Source organism: Hemiscyllium ocellatum, chromosome 28 (genome assembly GCF_020745735.1).
Source record: "Hemiscyllium ocellatum isolate sHemOce1 chromosome 28, sHemOce1.pat.X.cur, whole genome shotgun sequence".
Classification (NCBI taxonomy): Eukaryota; Metazoa; Chordata; class Chondrichthyes; order Orectolobiformes; family Hemiscylliidae; genus Hemiscyllium; species Hemiscyllium ocellatum.
Genome location: NC_083428.1, coordinates 35,838,310 through 35,861,094, shown reverse-complemented (window position 1 = coordinate 35,861,094; position 22,785 = coordinate 35,838,310). Strand labels below are relative to the sequence as shown.

The window sequence follows — 22,785 nt, the reverse complement described above, 5'->3', positions numbered from 1 at the left end:
TTGAGAGTTCTCGGCCTTTTCTCGTTGGAACGGCGAAGGATGAGGGGTGACTTGATAGAGGTTTATAAGATGATCAGAGGAATAGATAGAGTAGACAGTCAGAAACTTTTTCCCCGGGTACAACAGAGTATTACAAGGGGACATAAATTTAAGGTGAAGGGTGGAAGGTATAGGGGAGATGTCAGGGGTGGGTTCTTTACCCAGAGAGTGGTGGGGGCATGGAATGCGCTGCCCATGGGAGTGGTAGAGTCAGAATCATTGACGACCTTTAAGCGGCAATTGGATAGGTACATGGATGGGTGCTTAATCTAGGATAGATGTTCGGCACAACATCGTGGGCCGAAGGGCCTGTTCTGTGCTGTATTGTTCTATGTTCTATGTTCTATGATGCTACCAGTTTTTGCAGTCTGGTGTTGCATTGTTCAGACATGCTATTTTCTTATGAGATGCTAAACGAAGAACTGTCTATCCTTATCAGAGATAAAATATCCCATGGCAGTATCTTGAAGAAGACTATTAACATTATGCCTGATGAGTATTTTTCCATCAATAATACCATTATTAAAATAAAATCGTATTATCATAATGTCTTCATCACATTCATGGCTGTTTGCTGTATGCAAATTGGTTGCCATGCTGCTCACACTATAACAATGAATACTTTTCAAAAACTATTCCATTGGCTGGAATGTGCTTTGGAATGCCCTGATGTTGTAAAAGGCACTATATAGCGGCATGGTTTAAGACAACAATCTCTCTATCAATGTTAGCAAAATGAAGGAGCTGGTTATTGACTTTAGGAAATGGAGTAGAGGGCATGCCCCTGTCTGCATCAATGGCGCTGAGGTGGAGATGCTCGAGAAGATCAAGTTCCTGGAAGTCATGATCACCAACAATCTGTCTTGGCCCATCTATGTCAATACATTGGCCAAGAAAGCACAACAGTATCTGTACTTCCTCGGGAAGCTAAGGAAGTTTGGCACGTCCACAGGGACTCTTACCAATTTTTATAGATCACTGTAGAAAACATTCTATCTGGACGCATCACATTGTGGACTGGCAACTCCTCTTCCCCAGACCACAAGAAATTACAGAGAGTTGTGAACTCAGCCCAGTCCATTCCACAAATTAGTCTTCCAACAATTGACTCCATTTACTCATTGCCACGGGAACGCCATGAACATAATAAAAGCCCTCTCCCATACCAGTTATACTCTATTCCACTCTCTTCCATCGAGCAGAGGATACAAAATGCTTGAATACACGCATGAATAGATTCAAAAACACCTTTTTCCAGTCAAATATTAGACTTCCAAATGGACCTTTCAAATTTTAAATGTAATGTTGATATCACTCTCTGTGCACCTTCTCTGCAGCTGTAACATTGTATTCCTCACTCTGTTCTGTGACCCTAATGCACTTTGTACAGTATGATCTACCTATACTGTACACAAAACAAATCTTTTCACTGTACTTAGGTACAACTGACCATAATATATCAACCCAAATCAAATAATTGTAAGCCTTTCTTTCCTACTATTACTCCCAACATAGCAACGAGGTGTATTTTAAATTAATTTTTCCATCCTTTCAGTAATCTGTAAGTCCATTACAACAATTGGTATAAATAGGAACTTCTTGGCATCAATGCTACTTGTTTTTTATTACATTTATGCTGTGACCTCCTAGACCTACTGTAACATCTTCAATTGAAATAGTCTTCAGAAGTTACTTTTTCTTTAAAACTAGTAGATGACCAAAAGGTTCCCTGTCAATTATGTTCTTTCAAGGCAGAAGAATTTCAGTGCCCCCAGTCTGTACATAAAGTTAGAGTATTGAATTAGGGAGTTGTCTCATGCACCATTTCTGTTATTTTTAATTAATTCTTGTCATTGACAAATCACAGCACTTCATTGATTAACAGCAAACTGCTGCAAACTTTTATTAATTAAAGAACAATTACAAGTCCATATTAACGTGTATCAGACAGATCAAGGATCAGAAGCTTCTCATGTCTGAAAGGTGCCTTCCAACATCACCTCTATTAAACGAGATCAATAAGACATATTATTTGATGGTTGACTCTCCTCTTAGTTCCATCTCCCAACCTCTCAAAATCTCTGTTGTAACCTGAAATGTTCCCATTTTAAGAAAAATGTTAGCATCATTATTTATCACTTAGCTTCTTTTTAGCTCCAAATTTGAATTTTCATTATGTTTGAGACTGATGACAACTAAGGCTGACAGAACTTGCTTTTACTTTTTAATACACTATTGCCCTTTGATAATTAAAAGTGTATTGTAATGCATGACAACAATTGTACAGTGTTACACAATGCAGGAATCAGCTTACCATTGCAGGACAGATTCTAATGATGAATCACTCCATTAAAAAGGCATCTACATTACAATACAGTATGAAAGAATGGAAAACATCTTACATTTAGCTTTCAGAATTCTCCTGTATTTTCGGCAAGCTTCTTTCAGCACCATGAACTCTCCAAGATGGTGTATTATTTTAGAGATTTCAAAACCCACACCAATACTTAAACATAGAGTATGGAAGAGAATATAACTTTCCTGTGGTCATCACAGTGAGGAGCCCGGCCTCAGAAAGAGATGGCACATGTGTCTCCCACTCAAGGCCTTCCTGACCTACAGTGGGCCACACAAAGATGGTCTAGGATCAGCAACATATTGAACAAAATAATGGTCCTGAAAGGGTCAATTTTCATGTTACAATGATTCCATCTGTTCTATTGATATCACCCACAGTGTGTGGGTGGAGACAAGGGGCTCTCCTCTTACTTTGGAAGGAATGGATCCCTAAGTTCCTAATAGATTCATAGTCATAGAGTCATGGAAACAGGCCCTTCAGCCCAACTTGTCCATGCCACCCAATTTTCACAATTAACATAGTCCCATTTGCCTGCGTTTGGTCCATATCTATCCAGACCTATCTCATTCATGTACCTGTCCAAGTGTTTCTTAAATGATTAAATTTAATTATGCCTAAGTAGAATGTCGTTGCATTTATTGCTGTCTTGTAATAATTCTTCTTGTTATCTAAAAACAGTGCCTCTTAAATAGATACTCCATGGTTGTGTATCCTCCATTATGAATCAGTAGATAAGCCTAAATAAAGCAAAGCCAAAACACAAGTGGGGGCAGCAAAATAGCTCAAACAATGTTTACTCCATGCCATGCATTAGTGAACAGCAAGCTACCACTTAATGCTAGCAGTGATAATCAGGCTGATTGCACATAATTGCATAAGTGTAAATCTGATCCTGACCATGAGGAGAAGAAATCAAGAAGATCCAGCAGAAAATAAAGCATTTAAAGTAAGTGAGTTTAATATTTTAAGAGCATTGCTGCATTAAGAAGACACAAACAATCAACCAGTTAAGAAGACACAGTCAACTAATAGCTAAGACACAATTACAAAGAGCCAGCAGCAGCCCATGGAAGCCAGGAAAAAGGATGTTTATTATTCTAAAGCCACAACTTCATACAGAAGTTGGTAAGAAGTGCTAGAGTGTGGGCTGGGTAAAGAGAGAAAAGCCAATCACACCTGGAACACACAGAGGCTTTAGAAACTCCCACTATAGCAATAATATATTTCCCGAGATAAGGAGACCTAAACTGCACACAGTACACCAAGTCTACTCTGACTTTACAACAGAGATTAGTAGTATAATAGCCTTTTGCAATATGGTGTCTCAGTAGTTGGTACTGCTGCCTCACAGCACCAGGGACCCACCCTTGGGTAACTGTCCAAGTGAAGTTTGCACGTTCTGTATGAGTTTCATCTGGGTGCTCCAGTTTCCTCCCACAGCCCAAAGATGTGCAGATTAGGTGGATTGGCCATGCTAAATTGCCTACAGTGTCCAGAAATGTGCAGGCTAGGTGGGTTAGCCATGGGAAATGTAAGGTTACAGGAATAGGGTAATGGGGTGAGTCTGGGTGGGATGTTCTTCAGAGGGTTGGTGTGAACTTGATGGGCTGAATGGCCTTCTTCCACAAGATTGGGATTCTGTTTTGTTATATTTGCACCAGTTCACACTTCTGTGCCTGGACTCCTAGATCTCTTCTGCTTCTCAATAATCCCCAACTTTTTATCTTTTAAGTACAGAAACCACATACAACCATATCAAAAAATGAATATTCAGAACTTGCTTTGATGTAGCACTTTAATAATTTGCAAACAGCAAAACAGTGATTAACTAGTTAATTGGTTCACTCTTTTATGGTATTGGTTCAGAGATTTATGTTCCTAGGACAACGTTACACTGAAACACCATGCTCTTTTTGAAAAATGCTATGAGGTATTTTAAGTCCACTTGAACAGTTTGATGAGGACTTGTTTTAACATCTTACCTTAAGAATGACACATAAAATAATGCATCATAACATTACTGAAATGTCAATTTAGTTTGTGTGTTCAAGTCCCAGTTTAGGGGCTTGAACCCTTGACCTTTCGATTCAGAGGTAAGCTAAGCCAGGCTGAATAAAGTTCAAGCAATTTTATGAATATTATGGTTGAGCCCCATGGCATACAAAGACCGTGAAATGACTTGACAATGTAATGTGTGTTCAGCGCAAATATGGCATTGATCAATAATAGGAAGCCCAGCTCCAGAAAGCAGAATCTGAAAATTCAGAACACAGAATAATGCTGCAGTTTCACAATTGTCAAAGTGTATTGCAATGTAAATAAACTGACAGAAATAATTTTGAGTTGCAAGCATTTACATTAGTCAGTCATTTATACACATCTTTATAAATAAAATCTTGCTAAATATTAATAAAGTTTATGCGGCTTTTTTAACAGTTAAGTTGATGTTCTGCACAAGTTGCTCATTGTCACAGAACAGATCCATGATTAAAATGGAAAGTCTTAGGGTTTGATGAATATTACTGAAAAGGAAGAAAAGCTTAACAGGATTGTATTTTGTTCAAACAATTTCCTAACTTTCTAACCTCTGCTTTATGATTATGTAATTTTTCACTGTACGATGTCATAATGGCGTCATGAAATTTCTTTGAACACGATTTTAATGAAGATTTAACCCTATATCATTGAACGCTATATCATTAGAAACTGAGTAGCTGTAATATTTTAATGGTATTTATCCAAAGATGGTGCTGTGAAATTTGGACTCAACAGCCATTGCTTCTGCACACTCACAGAATAAAAGTTGTATCTGCTCCGATTCTTTTGAGCCCAGGCTATTTTTTACCCCTTATTTTACACTCACTGGCCTGATTACTATACCACGTCCTCAACTACAGCATGTTTAAACACTACATCACGCATCACTGTGGATGTAATTTTCATCAAATCCTTTTTGCACTCCCGTGTTTGCAAGCTCACAATGTTGTATGAGCTGTTGTTGATGATGAAGGTTGCTGCCACCATACTCTTTAAAAGTAGGCTGAAAGGCGAATAATTGACCTTCTGGTTTTATCACTAATTAATTCAGAGACCCAGGTACTGTTCTGGGACACCACCCGTGATGCCTGCATCATGTGAATTAATTTTAAAAAGGAACCACAGAGTCTTCTTAGTACAGGAAGACAATGTCCAAGAGTCTAATGTGGTTAACAGTTTATAGTCAGTAAATAGTTACATTGATGTGACAGACACTATTACAGAGAATTTGAGGAGGATGTGATGTTAGATCTCTCTCTTTCAAGATCATTAACACCTCTGCTCACAAGTCCAAATGGCATTATCATTGTCAAAGGCTCTTACGGCACTCCTCATTATTAACCCTTTCAGACCTAGATACATCAAAGTAGCAACACGCTGACTGCTATTCCACATTTCCCCCACCCAAAATTTCCATTTCTCCCTCCTCCCTCTCTCCTACAATGTTTTCCCATCTCACCCTACATCTGACTTAACCTCTAGTCTTTCGCTCTCCGCTCTACATTTTCTCTTTCCCTCCATCCTTCAGATATCCTCTCCTCCTTCCGTCTCTGTCCACTCCTTCCTCTTCCTATGTCTTTGTCATTCCTTTCCCCCTCCTGCCTTGCTCCCCTGCCCTCACCATCTTAATTCACCTCTCCCTATTCATCTCCTCCTCTCACCTTCTCTCCTGCTCTCACATTCCTTTTCATCCTGTCTCTGCCCATTTCTTCCTTCTTCCTCCTACTCCTTCCTTCCTCCCACAACATTTTCCTTATTCATGCTCAACCGTTTGTCTGTCTGTTCACTTTTTTCACTCCCCTTCAGCCCCTTCCACTTCCTCAACCCATTCCAATTTCTCTTCCCCCCCCCCCCCCCCCCGCTCTGCCATTACAGCTGTAGCACCAGACTTGACAGGCAATTGTAGGAGATTAACATCATTACATCTTGAGAATGTGGCACTACGCCCGTGGTAAAGGGCAAAAGTTGCAACATTTTAGTTTCTGCAGCTGCCTCAAAATGCCATGGCCTCAGCAACACATTGCCCACTAGGTGGCTCTGTGCCAATGATTTAGCAATTAATTCCAGCAAGATTATTCTAGTAGCAAAGTTAAAATAGGGTTGGGGGGGCATTCTGTGGCATGAAGGCAGTGTCCCTACCTCTAGCCATGATAATCCCATTTTAAATCCTGACCGTACCAGAGGTGCATGTATGAGTTCCTTAAAAATAATTGATAACTCAGTGATATTTAGATTTCACATAATTATTCAGATTATACATCTGGATCACCAACTATGAGGGCAAACATTTTTACCCTCAACCTGGCAACTGTGGTTGTCTCTCCATCAGTGAGCACACTGATTAGATTTAACCTTTACAGAAGCAGAACCTTTCTGGCAATTCTCCAAAGCACTTCCCCATATGTTCAGAAGCAGCTGCTGCTTTGAGACTTTGAGGTTACAACTTGTCTGTCTCTTATGTTGAACCCACCATAACCACAAGATGGATGTGTGGATCATTGAACTAATTTCACACACAGTTTAATTGGCATATCCCATCAAAATCCCCTCTTCCTCAAGTTGTTGCTTTCCAGCCAAATCAACCACACCCCTCCCCCATTGCTAACGATGTCTTCCAATTTTGTTCAGGAGGTTTCTCGACCTTTGCTATTTTCCTCCCCACACCCAGCTAATCTCCTGTTGGCACTGACCTACGTCGCATTAAGTCTTGCTCATCCATCAACCCTGTGTTCGTTGATTTATAACAACCCCTCTATTTTAAAATTTTCATCTTTGTTTTCAAATCCCTCCATGGCCTCTCAGAGTCATAGAGTCATAGAGATGTACACCACAGAAACGAACCCTTTGGTTCAACTCCTAAATTAATCTAGCCCAGATATCCTAAATTGATTAGGTCCCATTTTCCAGCACTTGGCCCATATCCCTCTAAACCCCTCCAATTCATATACCCATCTAGATGCCTTTTCAATACTGTAATCGTACTAGCCTCCACCGCTCATTCCATAAGTGCACTACCCTCTGCGAGAAAAAGTTGCCTTTTAGGTCCTTTTTAGACTATTCCTCTCTCACTCTAAACCTATGCCCTCTAGTTCTGGACTCCCTCATGCCAGGGAGAAGATCTTGTCTATTTGCCCTATCCATGCCCCTCATGATGTTATAAACCTCCATTAGGTCACCCCTCAGCCTCCAACACTCCAGGGAAAACAACCCCAGCCAATTCAGCTTTTCCCTGTAGCTCAAACTCTCCAATCTTGGCAACATCTATCTCTGGAAACTCTCCTAACTATATGATCCTCTAAGATGTATGCATTCCTCTGATTCTGTATTTTTGCATATTGACAGTTATCATTGTTCTTTCAAGTCATGTCTTTAGCTGCCTAGGCCCTGAAACTCCCCCCTGAAAACACACAGGTTCTCTCCTCCTTTAAGGCTGCCCTTAAACCCTATCTCCATGACCAAGCTTTGAACCGTTTTATATTTATTTATGGGTAGTTATCAATATAAAATATCCCAAATGCCTTGAAAAGAGAGTTAGTAAGCAAAATGTGACACTCCATTGCACAAGGAGATACTCGAATAGCTAATAAAAACAGATTTGTTAAAATTGTTGATTTAAAACCAACACTTTGTGTGGTAAAGATATACCCACAGCTATTAAGTGGGGAGTTTCTGAATTTTGAGCTGGCAAGGATAAAAGAATGGCTAGAGACAAAAAAAAACTGCAGATGCAGGATTCCAGGCAGACAAGCAGGACCCTGGAAGAACAGGTTGCTTGGATTGCTGTGTTCTCTAGCCCCCTGCTTGTCTACCTTGAAATCCAGCATCTGCAGTTTTGTTTTGTCTCTAACCGAGTTTGTACCACAAACTCTCTTTGTATCTCTTCACAGAGATGTATCTCTTCACAGGATGCCCAATTCATAAAAGTTCATTGGAATGCTGAAGGAATGTTACACCCGAAATGTTGACTTCTCCACCTCGTGATGCTGCCTGGATTGCTATGTTTTTCCAGCCTCCTGCTTGTCTACCAAGGATAAAAGAATGACAGTATCATTCAAAGTCAGGATAATGGAGAGGAACTTAGAGATAGAATCCCTACGGTGTGGAAACAGGCCATTCAGCCCATCAACTCCACACCAACCCTCCAAAGAGCAACCCACCCAGACCCATTCCCCTACCCTACTACTCTACTAATGTACCTAACCTACACATCCCTGAACACCATGGGCAGTTTAGTGTGACCAATTCACCTAACCTACACATCTTTGGATTGTGGGAAGAAACTGGAGCATCAAGAGAAAACCCATACAGACACAGGGAGAATGTGCAAACCCCACACAGACAGTTGCCCATAGGTGGGAATTGAACCCAGGTTCCTGACGCTGTGAGGCAGCAGCACTAACCACTGAGCCACAATGCTGTCCCTACATGGTGGTATTCCCATCCATCTGTTGTCCTTGTCTTTCTTGAAGGAAGGGTTACCACATTTGGAGGAATGCATCGAAAGCACTAGGCTATGACTTATACCCGGTGCACATAACATCTACAGTGTGTCTGTGATGGTGGGAGTATAATGTTGTAAATGGCAAATGAGGTGGGCTGTTTTGTTCTGAAAAATGACAAGATCTATGAAAACTGTTGGAGCTGACCTCATTCTTGTGAGTGGAAGAGTGCTACATCCCATTCCTGATTTGTGACCTGTGTTCAATCTTTGGGGACTGGGGAGGTGAGTTACTCATCACAAGAATTCCAGTCCCAGAATTTTATGATGGACCAACTAAGCTTCTGGTCAGTGTAACCACCAGCTGTTGTATATAGGGTATTCGGTGATGGTAATCCATTGACTATTAAGGGGAAATTGTTCAATTGTCTCTCTATAAATAGTCACTGTTTGGCATTGGTGTGACACAAAAGTTATTTGCCAATTCTAAATGTGGTTAATGTGGACATGGATTGTTTCAGTATTTAGTGAGTTATATGTGGCACTGAACTCTATAAAAACATCACAAAATATCTCCGCTTCCAATGTTATGATGAAGGGAAGATGATTGATAAAACAATTGGAGCTGCTTCAACTCAAGACGTTACCCGGCGGAACTCCTGCAGGAACTCAAACTGTGCATCAGTGAGCAACTTATGGATGAATCAGTGCAGCTTAATAGCATTGTTGATGACTTCTTCCATTATTTTGTAGATGATCAAGAGTAGACAGATAGACTGTAATCGGCTGGGTTAAAATTATCCTGCTTTTTGTGTACAGGACATACGTGGGCAATGTTCCAGATTTCCAAATAGATACCAGTTTCGTAGCTGTACTGGAAGAGATTGGTGAGGAATTTGGCTAATTCTGAAGCACGAGTCTTCTGCACTATCGCTGGAATATTGTGAGGGCTCCAAGCCTTTGAAATATCCAATGCCTCCAGCCATTTCTTGATATCACATGGAGCAAATCACATTGGCTAAAGACTGGCATCTGTGATCCTGGGGACCTCAGGAGGAAGCTGAGTTGGATCATCCACTTGGCACTTCCAGCTGAAAGTAGATGTAAATGCTTCACCTTTGTCTTTTCCACTGATGTGCTGGGCTTCTGCAAATTTAAAGATGGGGGCATTCGTGAAGTCTCCTCCTCAGTTGTGAAGTTCACCACTATTTATGATTGGATGTGGCAGGACTGCAGAGCTGAGAACGGAACTGTTGCTTTTGGGATTGCTTAGCTCTGTCAATTTTATTCGGCTTCAGCTGTTTGACCATAAGACCAAAAGACATAGGAGTGGAAGTAAGGCCATTCAGCCCATCGAGTCCACTCCGCCATTCGATCATGGCTGATAGACATTTCAACTCCACTTATCAGCATTCTCCCCGTAGCCCTTAATTCCTTGTGACATCAAGAATTTATCAATATCTGCCATACTGTCTCTTCACCAGATTGACACTCTAGCTGTAAGTATGCCTGCTGCTTCTTCTGATGTGCCCTTCATTGAGTGTAAGGCTGATTCCCCCACCAGATGATAATGTTGGAGTGGAGGATATCCCAGGCCATGAGGTTATGGTTGTGGTTGAAAATATTCTGCTGCTGCTGAGGCCTACAATGTCTCATAAATGCCCAGTTTGGAATGACTCGATCCATTCTTGGGCTATTCCATTTAGCACAATGTTAGCTCCACGCAATCCATGAATCCATATAAATGTAGCACTTCACCTTCACAAAATCTATGCTGTGTCAGTCTTACTACCATGGACAGATGCATCTGCAACAGGTAGAGTGGTGAGGATGTAGTCAAGTAGGTTTTTCTCACTTTTTGGTTCCCACACCACCTGATGCAAACTCAGTTCAGCAGATATGTCTTTTAGGATTCAACCAGCTCATTCTGTAGTAATGCTGCTGAGCAATTCCTGATGCTGGACAATACAATATTCCATCCAGAGTACAGGAAGAAGCTTGGCTAGTGTGGTGGCTTGTTCTGGAGCAGAGATTTTCAAGATGCTGTCACAGCCCACTACCTCTGATGTATCCAAAATTGTGACTCATTTCTTGATGTGAATCAGAGTGAATTGTACTCTGAAATCAAACTAACCTACATACTCTTCATTTTATTATCATCCATGTGCCCATCCAAGAGTTGCTTAAATGTCCCTAATGTATCTGACTCTGCTACCATAGCTGGTTGTGCATTCCACACACCCACCACTCTCTGTATAAGGAACCTAACTCTGACATCTCTCCTAAATTTTCTACCTTAAAATTATGCCCCCTCATGATAGACATTTCCACCTTGGGAAAATGTCTCTGTCTATCCACTCTATCTATGCCTCTCGACATCTTATGCACCTCTATCAACTCACCTCTCATCCTTCTTCGCTCCAATGAGAAAAGCCTTAGCTCGCTCAACCTTCCTTCATAAGGCATGCCCTCCAGTCGAGGCAGCATCCTGGCAAATCTCTTCTGAAATCTCTCTAAAGCTTCCACATCCTTCCTATAATGAGGCAACCAGAACTGAACACAATATTCGACATGTGGTCTAACCAGGGCTCTATAGAGCTGCAGTATAACCTCCCAGCTTTTAAACACAATCCCCCTGCTAATGAAAGCCAGCACTTTTGGAATATTGCATGCAGTTCTGGTTTCCTTCCTATCAGAAGGATGTTGTGAAATTTGAAAGTGTCCAGAAAAGATTTACAAGGATGTTGCCAGGGTTGGGAGATCTGAGCGATCGGAAGAAGCTAAATAGGCTGCGGCTGTTTTCCCTGAAGCATCGGAGGCTGAGGAGTGACCTGATAGAGGTTTACAAAATTATGAGGAGCATGGATAGGATAAATAGACAAAGTCTTTTCCCTGGGATGGGGGTGTCCAGAACTAGAAGGCATAGATTTAGGGTGAGAGGGGAAAGATATAAAAGGGATCTAAGGGGCAACTTGTTTACGCAGATAATGGTGCATGTATGGACTAAGCTATCAGCGTAGGTGGTAGAGGCTGGTACAATTGCAGCATTTAAAAGGCACCTGGATGGGTATATGAATAGGAAATGTTTAGAGGGATATAGGCCAAGTGCTGGCAAATGGTACTAGATTAGGTCAGGATAACTCGTCGGTATGGATGACTTGGACCAAAGCGTCTGTTTCCGTGTTCTACATCTCTACGACTCTATGACATCATGTGCCTTCTTTACAGTCCTATCAACTTAGGTGATCTATGGACGTGGACCCCAAAATCCCTCTGTTCCTCCACACTGCCAAGAATCTTGCCTTTAACTCTGTATTCTGCATTCAGATTTGACCTTCGAAATTGAATCACTTTTCCAGGTAAAACTCCATCTGCCACTTACCAGTCTGCTCTGCATGTTGTTAATATCCCATTGCAACCTACAACAGTCCTCCACATTAGCCACAACTCCATCAGCCTTTGTGTCATCAGCAAACTTACTGACCCAACCTTTTGCTTCCTCATCTAAGTTGTTTATACAAGCCACAAAGAACAGAGATCCCAAAACAGATCCCTGCAGAATACCACTTGCCTCCAAGCTCCAGGGTGAGCACTTTCCATCTACCACCATCCTCTGTCATCTTTGGGCCAGCCAATTCTGTATCCAGAAAGCCAAATTTCCCTGTATCCCATGCCTCCTTACTTTCTGGATGAATCTATCAAATGCCTTGCTAAAATCCAGATACACCACATCCACTGCTCTACCTTTATCAATATGTTTTGTCACATCCTCAAAGAATTCAATAAGGCTTGTGATGTATGACCTGCCTCTCACAAAGCTATGCTGACTATTTCTAATAAAACTATGATTTTCCAAATAATCATAAATCTTGTGTCAAAATCCTCTCCAATAATTTGCCCACCACCGATGTAAGATTGACTGATCTGTAATTCCCCGTTTTATCCTTATTCCCTTTTCTGAACAAAGGAATAACATTTGCCACCCTTCAATTATCTGGCATTACACCAGTGGAAAGTGAGGATGTAAAAATCATTGCGAAAGGTGTAGCAATCTCTTCCCTCGCTTCCCGTAATAACCTTGGGTACATCCCATCTGGTCCAGGGGACTTATCTATCCTTACATTTTCAAACTTTCCAGGACATCCTCCTTCTTAACATTAAAATGTTCAAGAATATCAGCCTGTTTCACACTGTCCTCCCAAACGACAAGGTCCCTCTCACTCGTGAATACTGAAGCAACGTATTGATTATGGACTTCCCCTAACTCCTTCAACTTCAGATACAAGTTCCCTCCATGATCCTTGATCAGCCCTTCCCTCACTCTGGCCATCTTCTTATTCCTCACGTAAGTGTAGAATGCCTTGGGGTTTTCCGTAATCCTGGATGTCAAGGCTTTTTCATACCCCCTTCCAGCTGTCCCAAGCTCATTTTTCAGTGTCTTCCAGGCCACCTTATAACCCTCTCGAACCCTATCTGATCCCAGCTCCCTCAACCTTAAGTAAGCTTCCTTCCTCCTCTTGTCATTCAAAGTTTCTTTACCTTACCATCCTTTCCTTGCCACAGTGGGACAAAGCCATCCAGCACTCGCAGCAAGTGCTCCCTAAACAACCTCCATATTTCTGTTGTGCACTTCCCTGAGAACGAATTTGTGCTCCACAGTTCCTGCCTAACAACATTACAATTACCCTTCCCAAATTGAATACTTTCCTATACCATCTGCTCTTATCCCTCTCCGTAACTATAGTAAAGCTCAGGGAATTGTGATCACTATCACTAAAATGCTCTCCCACTATGAGATCTGACACCTGGTCTGGTTCAATGACAAGCACCAAATCCAATATGGTCTCCCCTCTAGTTGGTCTATCTACATATTGAGTCATGAATCCTTCCTGGATACACCTGACAAAATCTACTCCATCCAAACTATTTGCACTAGGAGGTTCCAATCAATATTAGCGAAGTTGAAGTCATCCATAACAGCAACCTTGTTACTTCTGCACCTTCCCAAAATCTACCTCCCAATCTGCTCCTTCGTGTCTCTGTTGCTATTGGGGGAGTCTATAGAATTGTTTTAATTTTCACCACCATCAGGATTGGTTGTTGCAGAGCTTCGAGATAATCTATCAGATGTGGAATTGCTTAGTTCCCACGTTTCTTGCTTTATTTAGCATGCAGGTATGTTGTACCATCTCATTTTAGGCATGCCCTGGGCTTTTCAGGTAAAAATGTCATTTCTTAGGTCTAAAAGCTATGGCTCAGATATCAATGGCACACAACAACTTGGTTACAGTTCCACTTAATGTGGAAAATCTTTGTTACTACTGAGCAATAATACCTGCTCATAGTGACACTGGAAACTTAGAAGTTCCATAAACTCTTTCAGAGTCTCTTTCAGGTGGTCATCCATCAACAGATCTCCTGACTCAATTTGATACTAGCTGACCAAACTGCTTTACCCCAGCTGCACCAGGAAGTTGTTTATCAGGTTTACGCCTTCTGTTGCTATAGAATCATTGAATCCCTACAGCACAGATAGAGGCCATTTAGCCCATCCAATCTGCACTGACCCTCTGAACAACATCCCACCCAGACCTACTCACCACCCTAACCCCACAACCCCACATTTCCCATGACTAATCTACCTAGTCTGCACAGCCCTGGACACTATGGGCAATTTAGCATGGCCAATCCACCTAACCAGCACATCTTTGGACTGTGGGAAGAAACCAGAGTATCTAGAGGAAGCCCACACAGACACAGGATGAACGTGCAAACTCCACACAGACAGCCACCCAAGACTGAGATCATTGTGAACTATTGAATAGCTTTTCAATTACATTAATGTTCAGGTCAAAGCCATCTCTATATATCACCTCTGGACCTCTCTTTAAGTTTATACTTGAAACACAGGTAGCTGTTTACGGTGTTAACTGAATCTCCTTTATCTTTATGGTCATGGAAACAATGGGGTACAATTCTCAAACACACTGTTTCTGAAAGTACTTTGGAGACTTTTGGTGCATTTTCCCCTCCTGCCCTCCCGTTGTCATACCTAAAATACAATTCTTCAGTGACAGTGCCAATTTCATTTTTGGTTCAGAAAAGATTTACAAGGGTGATGCCGGGGTTGGAGGATTTGAGCTATAGGGAAAGACGGAATAGGCTGGGGCTGTTTTCCCTGGAGAATCGAAGGCTGAGGGGTGACCTTATGGAGGTTTACAAAATTAAGAAGGGCATGGATAGGATAAATACACAAACTCTTTTGCCTGGAGTGAGGGAGTCCAGAACTAGAGGGCATAGGTTTAGTGTGACAGCGGAAAGATTTAAAAGGGACCTAAGGGGCAACCTTTTCACACAGAGGGTGGTACATGTATGGAATGAGCTACCAGAGGAAGTGGTGAAGGAAGGTACAATTATAACATTTAAAAGGCATTTGGATGGGCATATGAAGAGGAAAGGTTTAAAAGGATTTGGGCCAAGTGCTGGCAAATGGGATGAGATTAATTTAGGATGTCTGGATGGCATGGCCAAGTTGGACCAAAGGGTCTATTTCTGTGCTACACATCTCTATGACCCTATGACTCTATGTGATACACCACAAACAAAGACAGCACACAGACCTTCACCACAACTAATGTATATTCATTACTGGGAAAGAAATAAAGGCACACAGATATGATTCAAAGTGATTAACACATGTCTAAATAATGCAATAGCTTACAGAGGTGTGTGTGTGTGTGTGTGTGTGTGTGTGTGTGTGTGTGTGTGTGTGTGTGTGTGTGTGTGTGTGTGTGTGTATATATGTATCAATCCACAGCTTAAATGGTCATGGTACACTGAGGGATAAGATTAGATTCTCTACATGTTGGGTATGTTGGGTAACAAGAATAACAGACTGGCGGAACTGCGATGGCCTACATTGTCTTGTGATGACCAAGTTTTGAGCTGCTAGTTTTCCAGTCTGAACTTATCCCAATTAGCCACAACAACACAAGAGTGGGAGTCTTCACTTTGACAATGGGACATTAACTCCACAAGGACTGTGCTATAGTCTCTCTTACATTGACAAACAAATTCATTTGTGGCAAGTAGACGATGGTGATAATTTCTGACAGGACTGTTTACTTGCTGACTCCAGTGTACTGCTTGAACCTTTGGACTTCCATCTTGGGTATCAGGCACCAACATCTCAGGGCACACACTATGGACAATGCTATTCAACACACACCAATCTCACCACGTCAGCATGCTACATCTCCAAGTCACTTATAATACAATTGTGCACTTCAACGCTGCACTGTGGAGTGTATTGGCACCATTCATTGGAATTGCAAGGATACTTCGCATACAGGACCGAGGCACCTAACTCATAGGTTGGGCCAAACCGTATCTCAGTGTGTACACTCTCCCTCTTAACACTCACTCACTTGGTGTCTACACGATGCTCATTGAATTCTTGCCTTACCTTTTTGCATTTTGCCCCCACAATCTGAGCTTACAGATCTGCTCGCCGGGCTGGAAGTTTTTGCTGCAAACGTTTCGTTCCCTGGCTAGGGAACATCATCAGTGCTGTTGGAGCCTCGTGTGAAGCGCTGCTTTGATGTTTCTTCCGGTATTTGTATTGGTTTGTTCTTGCCGCTTCCGGGTGTCAGTTTCAGCTGCAGTGATTTGTATGTGGGGTCCAGGTCGATGTGTCTGTTGATGGATGTTCTTGCCGTTTCCGGGTGTCAGTTTCAGCTGTAGTGGTTTGTATATGGTGTCCAGGTCAATGTGTCTGTCTCCATCAACAGACACATTGACCTGGACATCATATACAAACCACTACAGCTGAAACTGACACCCGGAAACGCCAAGAACATCCATCAACAGACACATCGACCTGGACCCCACATACAAATCACTGCAGCTGAAACTGACACCGGAAGCGGCAAGAACAAACCAATACAAATACCGGAAGAAACATCAAAGCAGCGCTTCACACGAGGCTCCATCAGCACTGATGATGTTCCCTAGCCAGGGAACGAAACGTTTGCAGCAAAAACTTCCAGCTCGGCGAGCAGAACCACAACAACGGATACCCGAGCTACAAATCTTCAATCAGATTTTGAGCTTACAGACTCACAGCATTTGACTTGCTTTTCAGTGCAGACATGAATCAGGCAGCTGGCCAGCAGTGGTCAGTCAAAGGTGGACATGTTGAGGTAGAGCACCACGCTCCCATCAATCTCATATCTGCACCATGTGCTGGCAGCATATGTATTAAACACTCTGCATGTGCTTCAAGAAAACGGCCAAGTCTCAAAGTCAAAGGGAAGTTATCCTCAAATCAAGTCAAAATGGACATGGTAACTCAAGGGCAGTCTCCGATATCAGTCTTAGAGGCTTGAGGACTCAGTCAGCTCTTGAGGCGGTCAGGGTTCAGAGAGTAGGTACCTCCACAGTCCAGGGAGTGGACTATAATCAGCCCTGAGGGTTGAGATCAGCCATGCTGGACAATTTCATCAGTCCAGGGAGTTCAGGTACGTTAGTCAGAGAGTTGCACAGACATCAGTCAAAGTCTGGTCACTCAGCATTGAGGTTTGTTGGTGTAATTCAATCAAGGAGATGTGCTAAGGTTGATTCTGGGGGTCAGTCCACTAAAATTTAAAGAGGTATTATCTAGGTCTATGCTGCAGGAGGAAAGGTGGGTAACTAAATTGTGAGGATTATAGGCAACATACTGCACTGCAGAGAGAGTAACAATTGTGAAGGGGGAAATTCAAGGGTTGGAAATTAAAGAACATTCGAGCAAAAGGGTTGTTGTGGGCTCATTAATGGTCAGCAGTACCTTTGCATCACTTTGGGGGTCAACAAGCTGCTAGGTGGTAAAATGAGATGGAAATCAGGCATGACAGATGCCATAGAGATGTGATAGTCAGTAATGAAGAGCATTTGATAAGATAGGATGAGAAAACTCTCTAGGCCTCACAGTGAAAAACCTTCCAAATCACTCAATATAACTCAAACAAAGTCAAACAAATGTATGGATCAACTCAATGCATTGTCGTGACTAATTAATTTCCTATTCATTTTTATGTCATTCGCAAACTTAGAGATAGTACATTCACTTTTTTCATCCAAATCATTAATGAATTTTATAAATAATTGTGCTCCTAGCATTAATCCTTGTGGCATTCCACCTGTTACAACTTATAAGCTCAGACTAGATAGGCTGTGACTTTTTTTTCCCTGGATTGTCGGAGGTTGAAGGATCACCATATAAAATCATGAGAGGCATAGATAAGCTGAATAGCCAAGGTATTTTTCCACGGGCAGGGGAGTCCATAACCAGACGGCATAGGCTTAAGGTGAGAGGGGAAGTATTTAAAAGAGGCTGAAGGAGCAACGTTTTCACACAGAAGTGGTGTATGCTTCAGAGGAAGTGGTAGAGGCTGGTACAGTTGCAACATTTAAAAGACAGTTGGACAGGTCTATGAATAGAAAAGATTTAGAGAGATATGGGCTCATGGGACTAATTCAGTTTAAGATACTTGGTTGGTATGGATGGGTCAGTTTCCATGCTATTTGATTCTATATTGTATAAGTTAGTCAATCCTCTCTCCATGCTAATGTACGACCATCAACATGTTGGACTTTCATCCTAATATGTAGCCTAACATGTGGCACCTTATCCAACACCTTTTGGATGACTTTATCTACAGTGTGGAAACAGGCCATTTAGCCCAACAAGTCCACACCAACCCTCTGAAAAGTAATGCACCCAGACCCATTTCCCTCTGACTAATGCACCTCATACTATGAGCAATTTAGCATGGCCAATTCGCCTAAACATATCTTGGACTGTCATCTGCCAACTCTACACAGAAGGTTGCCTGAGGCTAGGATTGAACCCAGGTCCCTGGTGCTGTAAGGCAGCAGTGCTAACCACTGAGCCACTGGGATACTCAAAAGTTTTCGTTTTAGAAATCCAAACATACTTCATCCATTGCGTACTTGTAAAGAATGTAAAGAAATTTTCAGAGAATCCTAATACTACAGAACTCAAAATTGAAACTAAAACTATGTCTTCCCTTCTTAACCACAAATTAGAAATGGTTCAACATTAAAACTATATATAGTTCTGTCTGCATTAGCAGCCACATTTCCAAATTATAATATAACATTACCCTTCAATACACGGCTTCAAACATTATTTGGAAGTCAGAGGATTAAAGAGACAAGTGTTCCACAAATGAGCTTTGACCGAGTATAAATTTTGACACAATCTGCACACACTCAGGTGACTCCAACAATACATTCAGAGTTCACAGACGATTTGTGTAGCTCGGGTAAGAAAGTCGTCATTCTCAGAATCAGATGCTTGTTGGACTGAGCCCCAAAACCAGGGTGGATAGTGTTGAGAGTAAAAAATGAGGTCTGCAGATGCTGGAGATCACAGCTGCAAATGTGTTGCTGGTCAAAGCACAGCAGGTTAGGCAGCATCTCAGGAATAGAGAATTCGACGTTTCGAGCATAAGCCCTTCATCAGGAATAAGAGAGAGAGAGCCAAGCAGGCTGAGATAAAAGGTAGGGAGGAGGGACTAGGGGGAGGGGCGATGGAGGTGGGATAGGTGGAAGGAGGTCAAGGTGAGGGTGATAGGCCGGAGTGGGGTGGGGGCGGAGAGGTCAGGAAGAGGATTGCAGGTTAGGAGGGCGGTGCTGAGTTGAGGGAACCGACTGAGACAAGGTGGGGGGAGGGGAAATGAGGAAGCTGGAGAAATCTGAATTCATACCTTGTGGTTGGAGGGTTCCCAGGCGGAAGATGAGGTGCTCCTCCTCCAGCCGTCGTGTAGTTGTGTTCTGCCGGTGGAGGAGTCCAAGGACCTGCATGTCCTCGGTGGAGTGGGAGGGGGAGTTAAAGTGTTGAGCCACGGGGTGATTGGGTTGGTTGGTTCGGGCGGCCCAGAGGTGTTCTCTGAAGCGTTCCGCAAGTAAGCGGCCTGTCTCACCAATATAGAGGAGGCCACATCGGGTGCAGCGGATGCAATAGATGATGTGTGTGGAGGTACAGGTGAACTTGTGGCGGATATGGAAGGATCCCTTGGGGCCTTGGAGGGAAGTGAGTGTGGAGGTGTGGGCGCAAGTTTTACATTTCCTGCGGTTGCAGGGGAAGGTGCCGGGGGTGGAGGTTGGGTTGATGGGGGGTGTGGATCTGACAAGGGAGTCACGAAGGGAGTGGTCCTTGCGGAACGCTGATAGGGGGGGGGAGGGAAATATATCCTTGGTGGTGGGGTCCGTTTGGAGGTGGCGGAAATGGCGGCGGATAATACGTTGTATGCGCAGGTTGGTGGGGTGGTAGGTGAGAACCAGTGGGGTTCTGTCTTGGTGGCGGTTGGAGGAGCGGGGCTCAAGGGCGGAGGAGCGGGAAGTGGAGGAGATGCGGTGGAGGGCATCGTCGATCACGTCTGGGGGGAATCTGCGGTCCTTGAAGAAGGAGGCCATCTGGGCTGTGCGGTGTTGGAATTGGTCCTCCTGGGAGCAGATGCGGCGGAGACGAAGGAATTGGGAATATGGGATGGCGTTTTTACAGGGGGCAGGGTGGGAGGAGGTGTAGTCCAGGTAGCTGTGGGAGTCAGTCGGTTTATAATAGATGTCTGTGTTGAGTCGGTCGCCCGAGATAGAAATGGAAAGGTCTAGGAAGGGGAGGGAGGAGTCTGAGACAGTCCAGGTGAATTTCAGGTCGGGATGGAAGGTGTTAGTAAAGTTGATGAACTGTTCAACCTCCTCGTGGGAGCACGAGGCAGCGCCGATACAGTCATCGATGTAGCAGAGGAAAAGGTGGGGGGTGGTGCCAGTGTAGTTGCGGAAGATGGACTGTTCCACATATCCTACGAAGAGGCAGGCATAGCTGGGGCCCATGCGGGTGCCCATGGCAACTCCTTTAGTTTGGAGGAAGTGGGAGGATTGAAAAGAGAAGTTATTCAGGGTGAGGACCAGTTCAGTCAGTCGAAGGAGGGTGTCAGTGGAAGGGTACTGGTTGGTGCGGCGGGAAAGGAAGAAGCGGGGGGCTTTGAGTCCTTCGTGATGGGGGATGGAGGTGTACAGGGACTGGATGTCCATAGTGAAAATAAGGCGTTGGGGACCGGGGAAGCGATAGTGTTGAGAGGCCAGGACAAAACTGAAGGAAGTACTCGCCGTAAACAGTACTCAGAGGACTGAGGATTTCTATTGGTGTCCTGGTTAAAACTTTCAACCAATGCACTGAAAACCTAAATAAAAATGGAAACAGCAGGTCTGGCAGCATTTGTGGAGAGAAATTAGTGAACGTTTTGGATTGAGTGACCCCCAGAACACTAAAAACTCATTAACTGGTATTGATGTATTTGTTGTTGGAAGACAGTATTGGAATAAAATGGCTGCTATGATTGCCTACATGGACACATCATTAGACTGTGAAAGGAATTATTTGTGTGAGAACGACATATGGTACCATAAGGAGTTGTTTAAATGTGTTTTATTTTAACAGGAGCAGGAACATATTAAGAGGGACTGACGTCTCTAATACTATCAAACATTATTTAGCTCTAACATGGTCCTCTGGGATTAGTAACCCAGGAGAAACTAATTTGTGAAGCTTTGAGGGATAGGGATGGTTCCGGCTTTGTGGAGGTGGTATGGTTAAAGTCCGTCGGGATCTCCTACAAATCCCACAATCCGCTGTAGTGTACGCTGCTGTTGCGCAGAGCTGGTGCTGTTTAACGGCAGGCCCGTTCTCCTCCCCCTCGGTAGCTGTGACTGCGCTTTGTTCGGGGTTTTAAAGACGAGGGAGGAGAAACTAAGTCAGCGCAATGTCAGTGCAATCAGCCTGTTTTTAAAGAAACGGAAAGGATTTTGTTGTCTCTCTCTCTCAGCCCTCCATTCCGCAATGGCAGATCACAGTAAGGTAACAGAGAGACAATGTCACACCTACAATGAATGGTTCAACCTGCAACGCGACCTGGTCATTTCAGCAACGGGGGAGGGGAGGGGAGGGAAAGGGGATGATGTGCAACCAGTTTGAATTTTCATATTGTAACGCAGATGAATTTCAAAGCATTTTGATAGTCTATGGCTTAACATATGCAGGTTAATTAAATTATCAAAACTAGGTATAAATAGAGACATGATAAGGAAAAATGAACTAGTATTTCATAACGAAAATGGGAGGGGTGATTGGAACAACAAAAACACAATGTAAACTGTTCTACGCCAGGATTAGTTGCTGGAATATTGCAGGTGTGAGGTCTGCATTGTCCATTTTCAGAATATATTGTGTCCTTTATTTTATTGGAATTATATGTGGGATTTTGTACTTAAATTGTTTGTTTTTATTTTAACCCAGTTAAATATTGAGTTGTATCTTGCTGCTTGTGTTTGTAGGCCTGTGTCATTATTATGTTGAATCAGTGTCAATATGGAACAGAATTTTAAAGCTTTGATCAGGTTGCAGAATGAATTTGTAAAACTTGGAAGACTGGTACAGAGTACTAAAATGGCTGAGGGTGTGTGGCCTTTAGCACTGGTGGTTGGATGTATTACTGCCTCTGTCAATTTGGTGAGATTTTTAAAATGGAATATTTCTGTAATGGGGTAAAGAATTTGGATATGTTTGAATCTTGTCCTTTTTTCAAAAATTTTAAATTAGTTATTTGCACCACTTTGGATATGTGGACAATATTTGTAGAATATATAAAGGAAAATAAATTGGTACACATCCCAGATTGTGTGAGCAATTTCTAAGCCTAAACTGAACCTCATTAGAGTTTATAGCAGGACTGTTGTCATTTGTATCCATGAGGCCAGTGCTGTTAACTTTGATACAACCTCACTGAGTCACAGATTAACCAGTATTGAGGGGCAGTTTTCTAATACTGATTCCTTGTTGGATGTTGCC

The 22,785-nt window shown here is 42.8% G+C and overlaps 1 protein-coding gene across 1 annotated transcript in view; it reads left to right on the top strand.

The window, feature by feature from the left end:
- The first annotated feature begins 21,675 nt into the window (after positions 1-21,675).
- fsd1 (fibronectin type III and SPRY domain containing 1) overlaps positions 21,676-22,785 on the top strand; it is a 51,016-nt gene continuing 49,906 nt past the window's right edge. Inside the window, exon 1 of the mRNA XM_060846158.1 lies at positions 21,676-21,795. Within this exon, the coding sequence (XP_060702141.1) occupies positions 21,778-21,795 (18 nt within the window). The 5' untranslated portion in view covers positions 21,676-21,777. The remainder of the gene's footprint in view (positions 21,796-22,785) is intronic.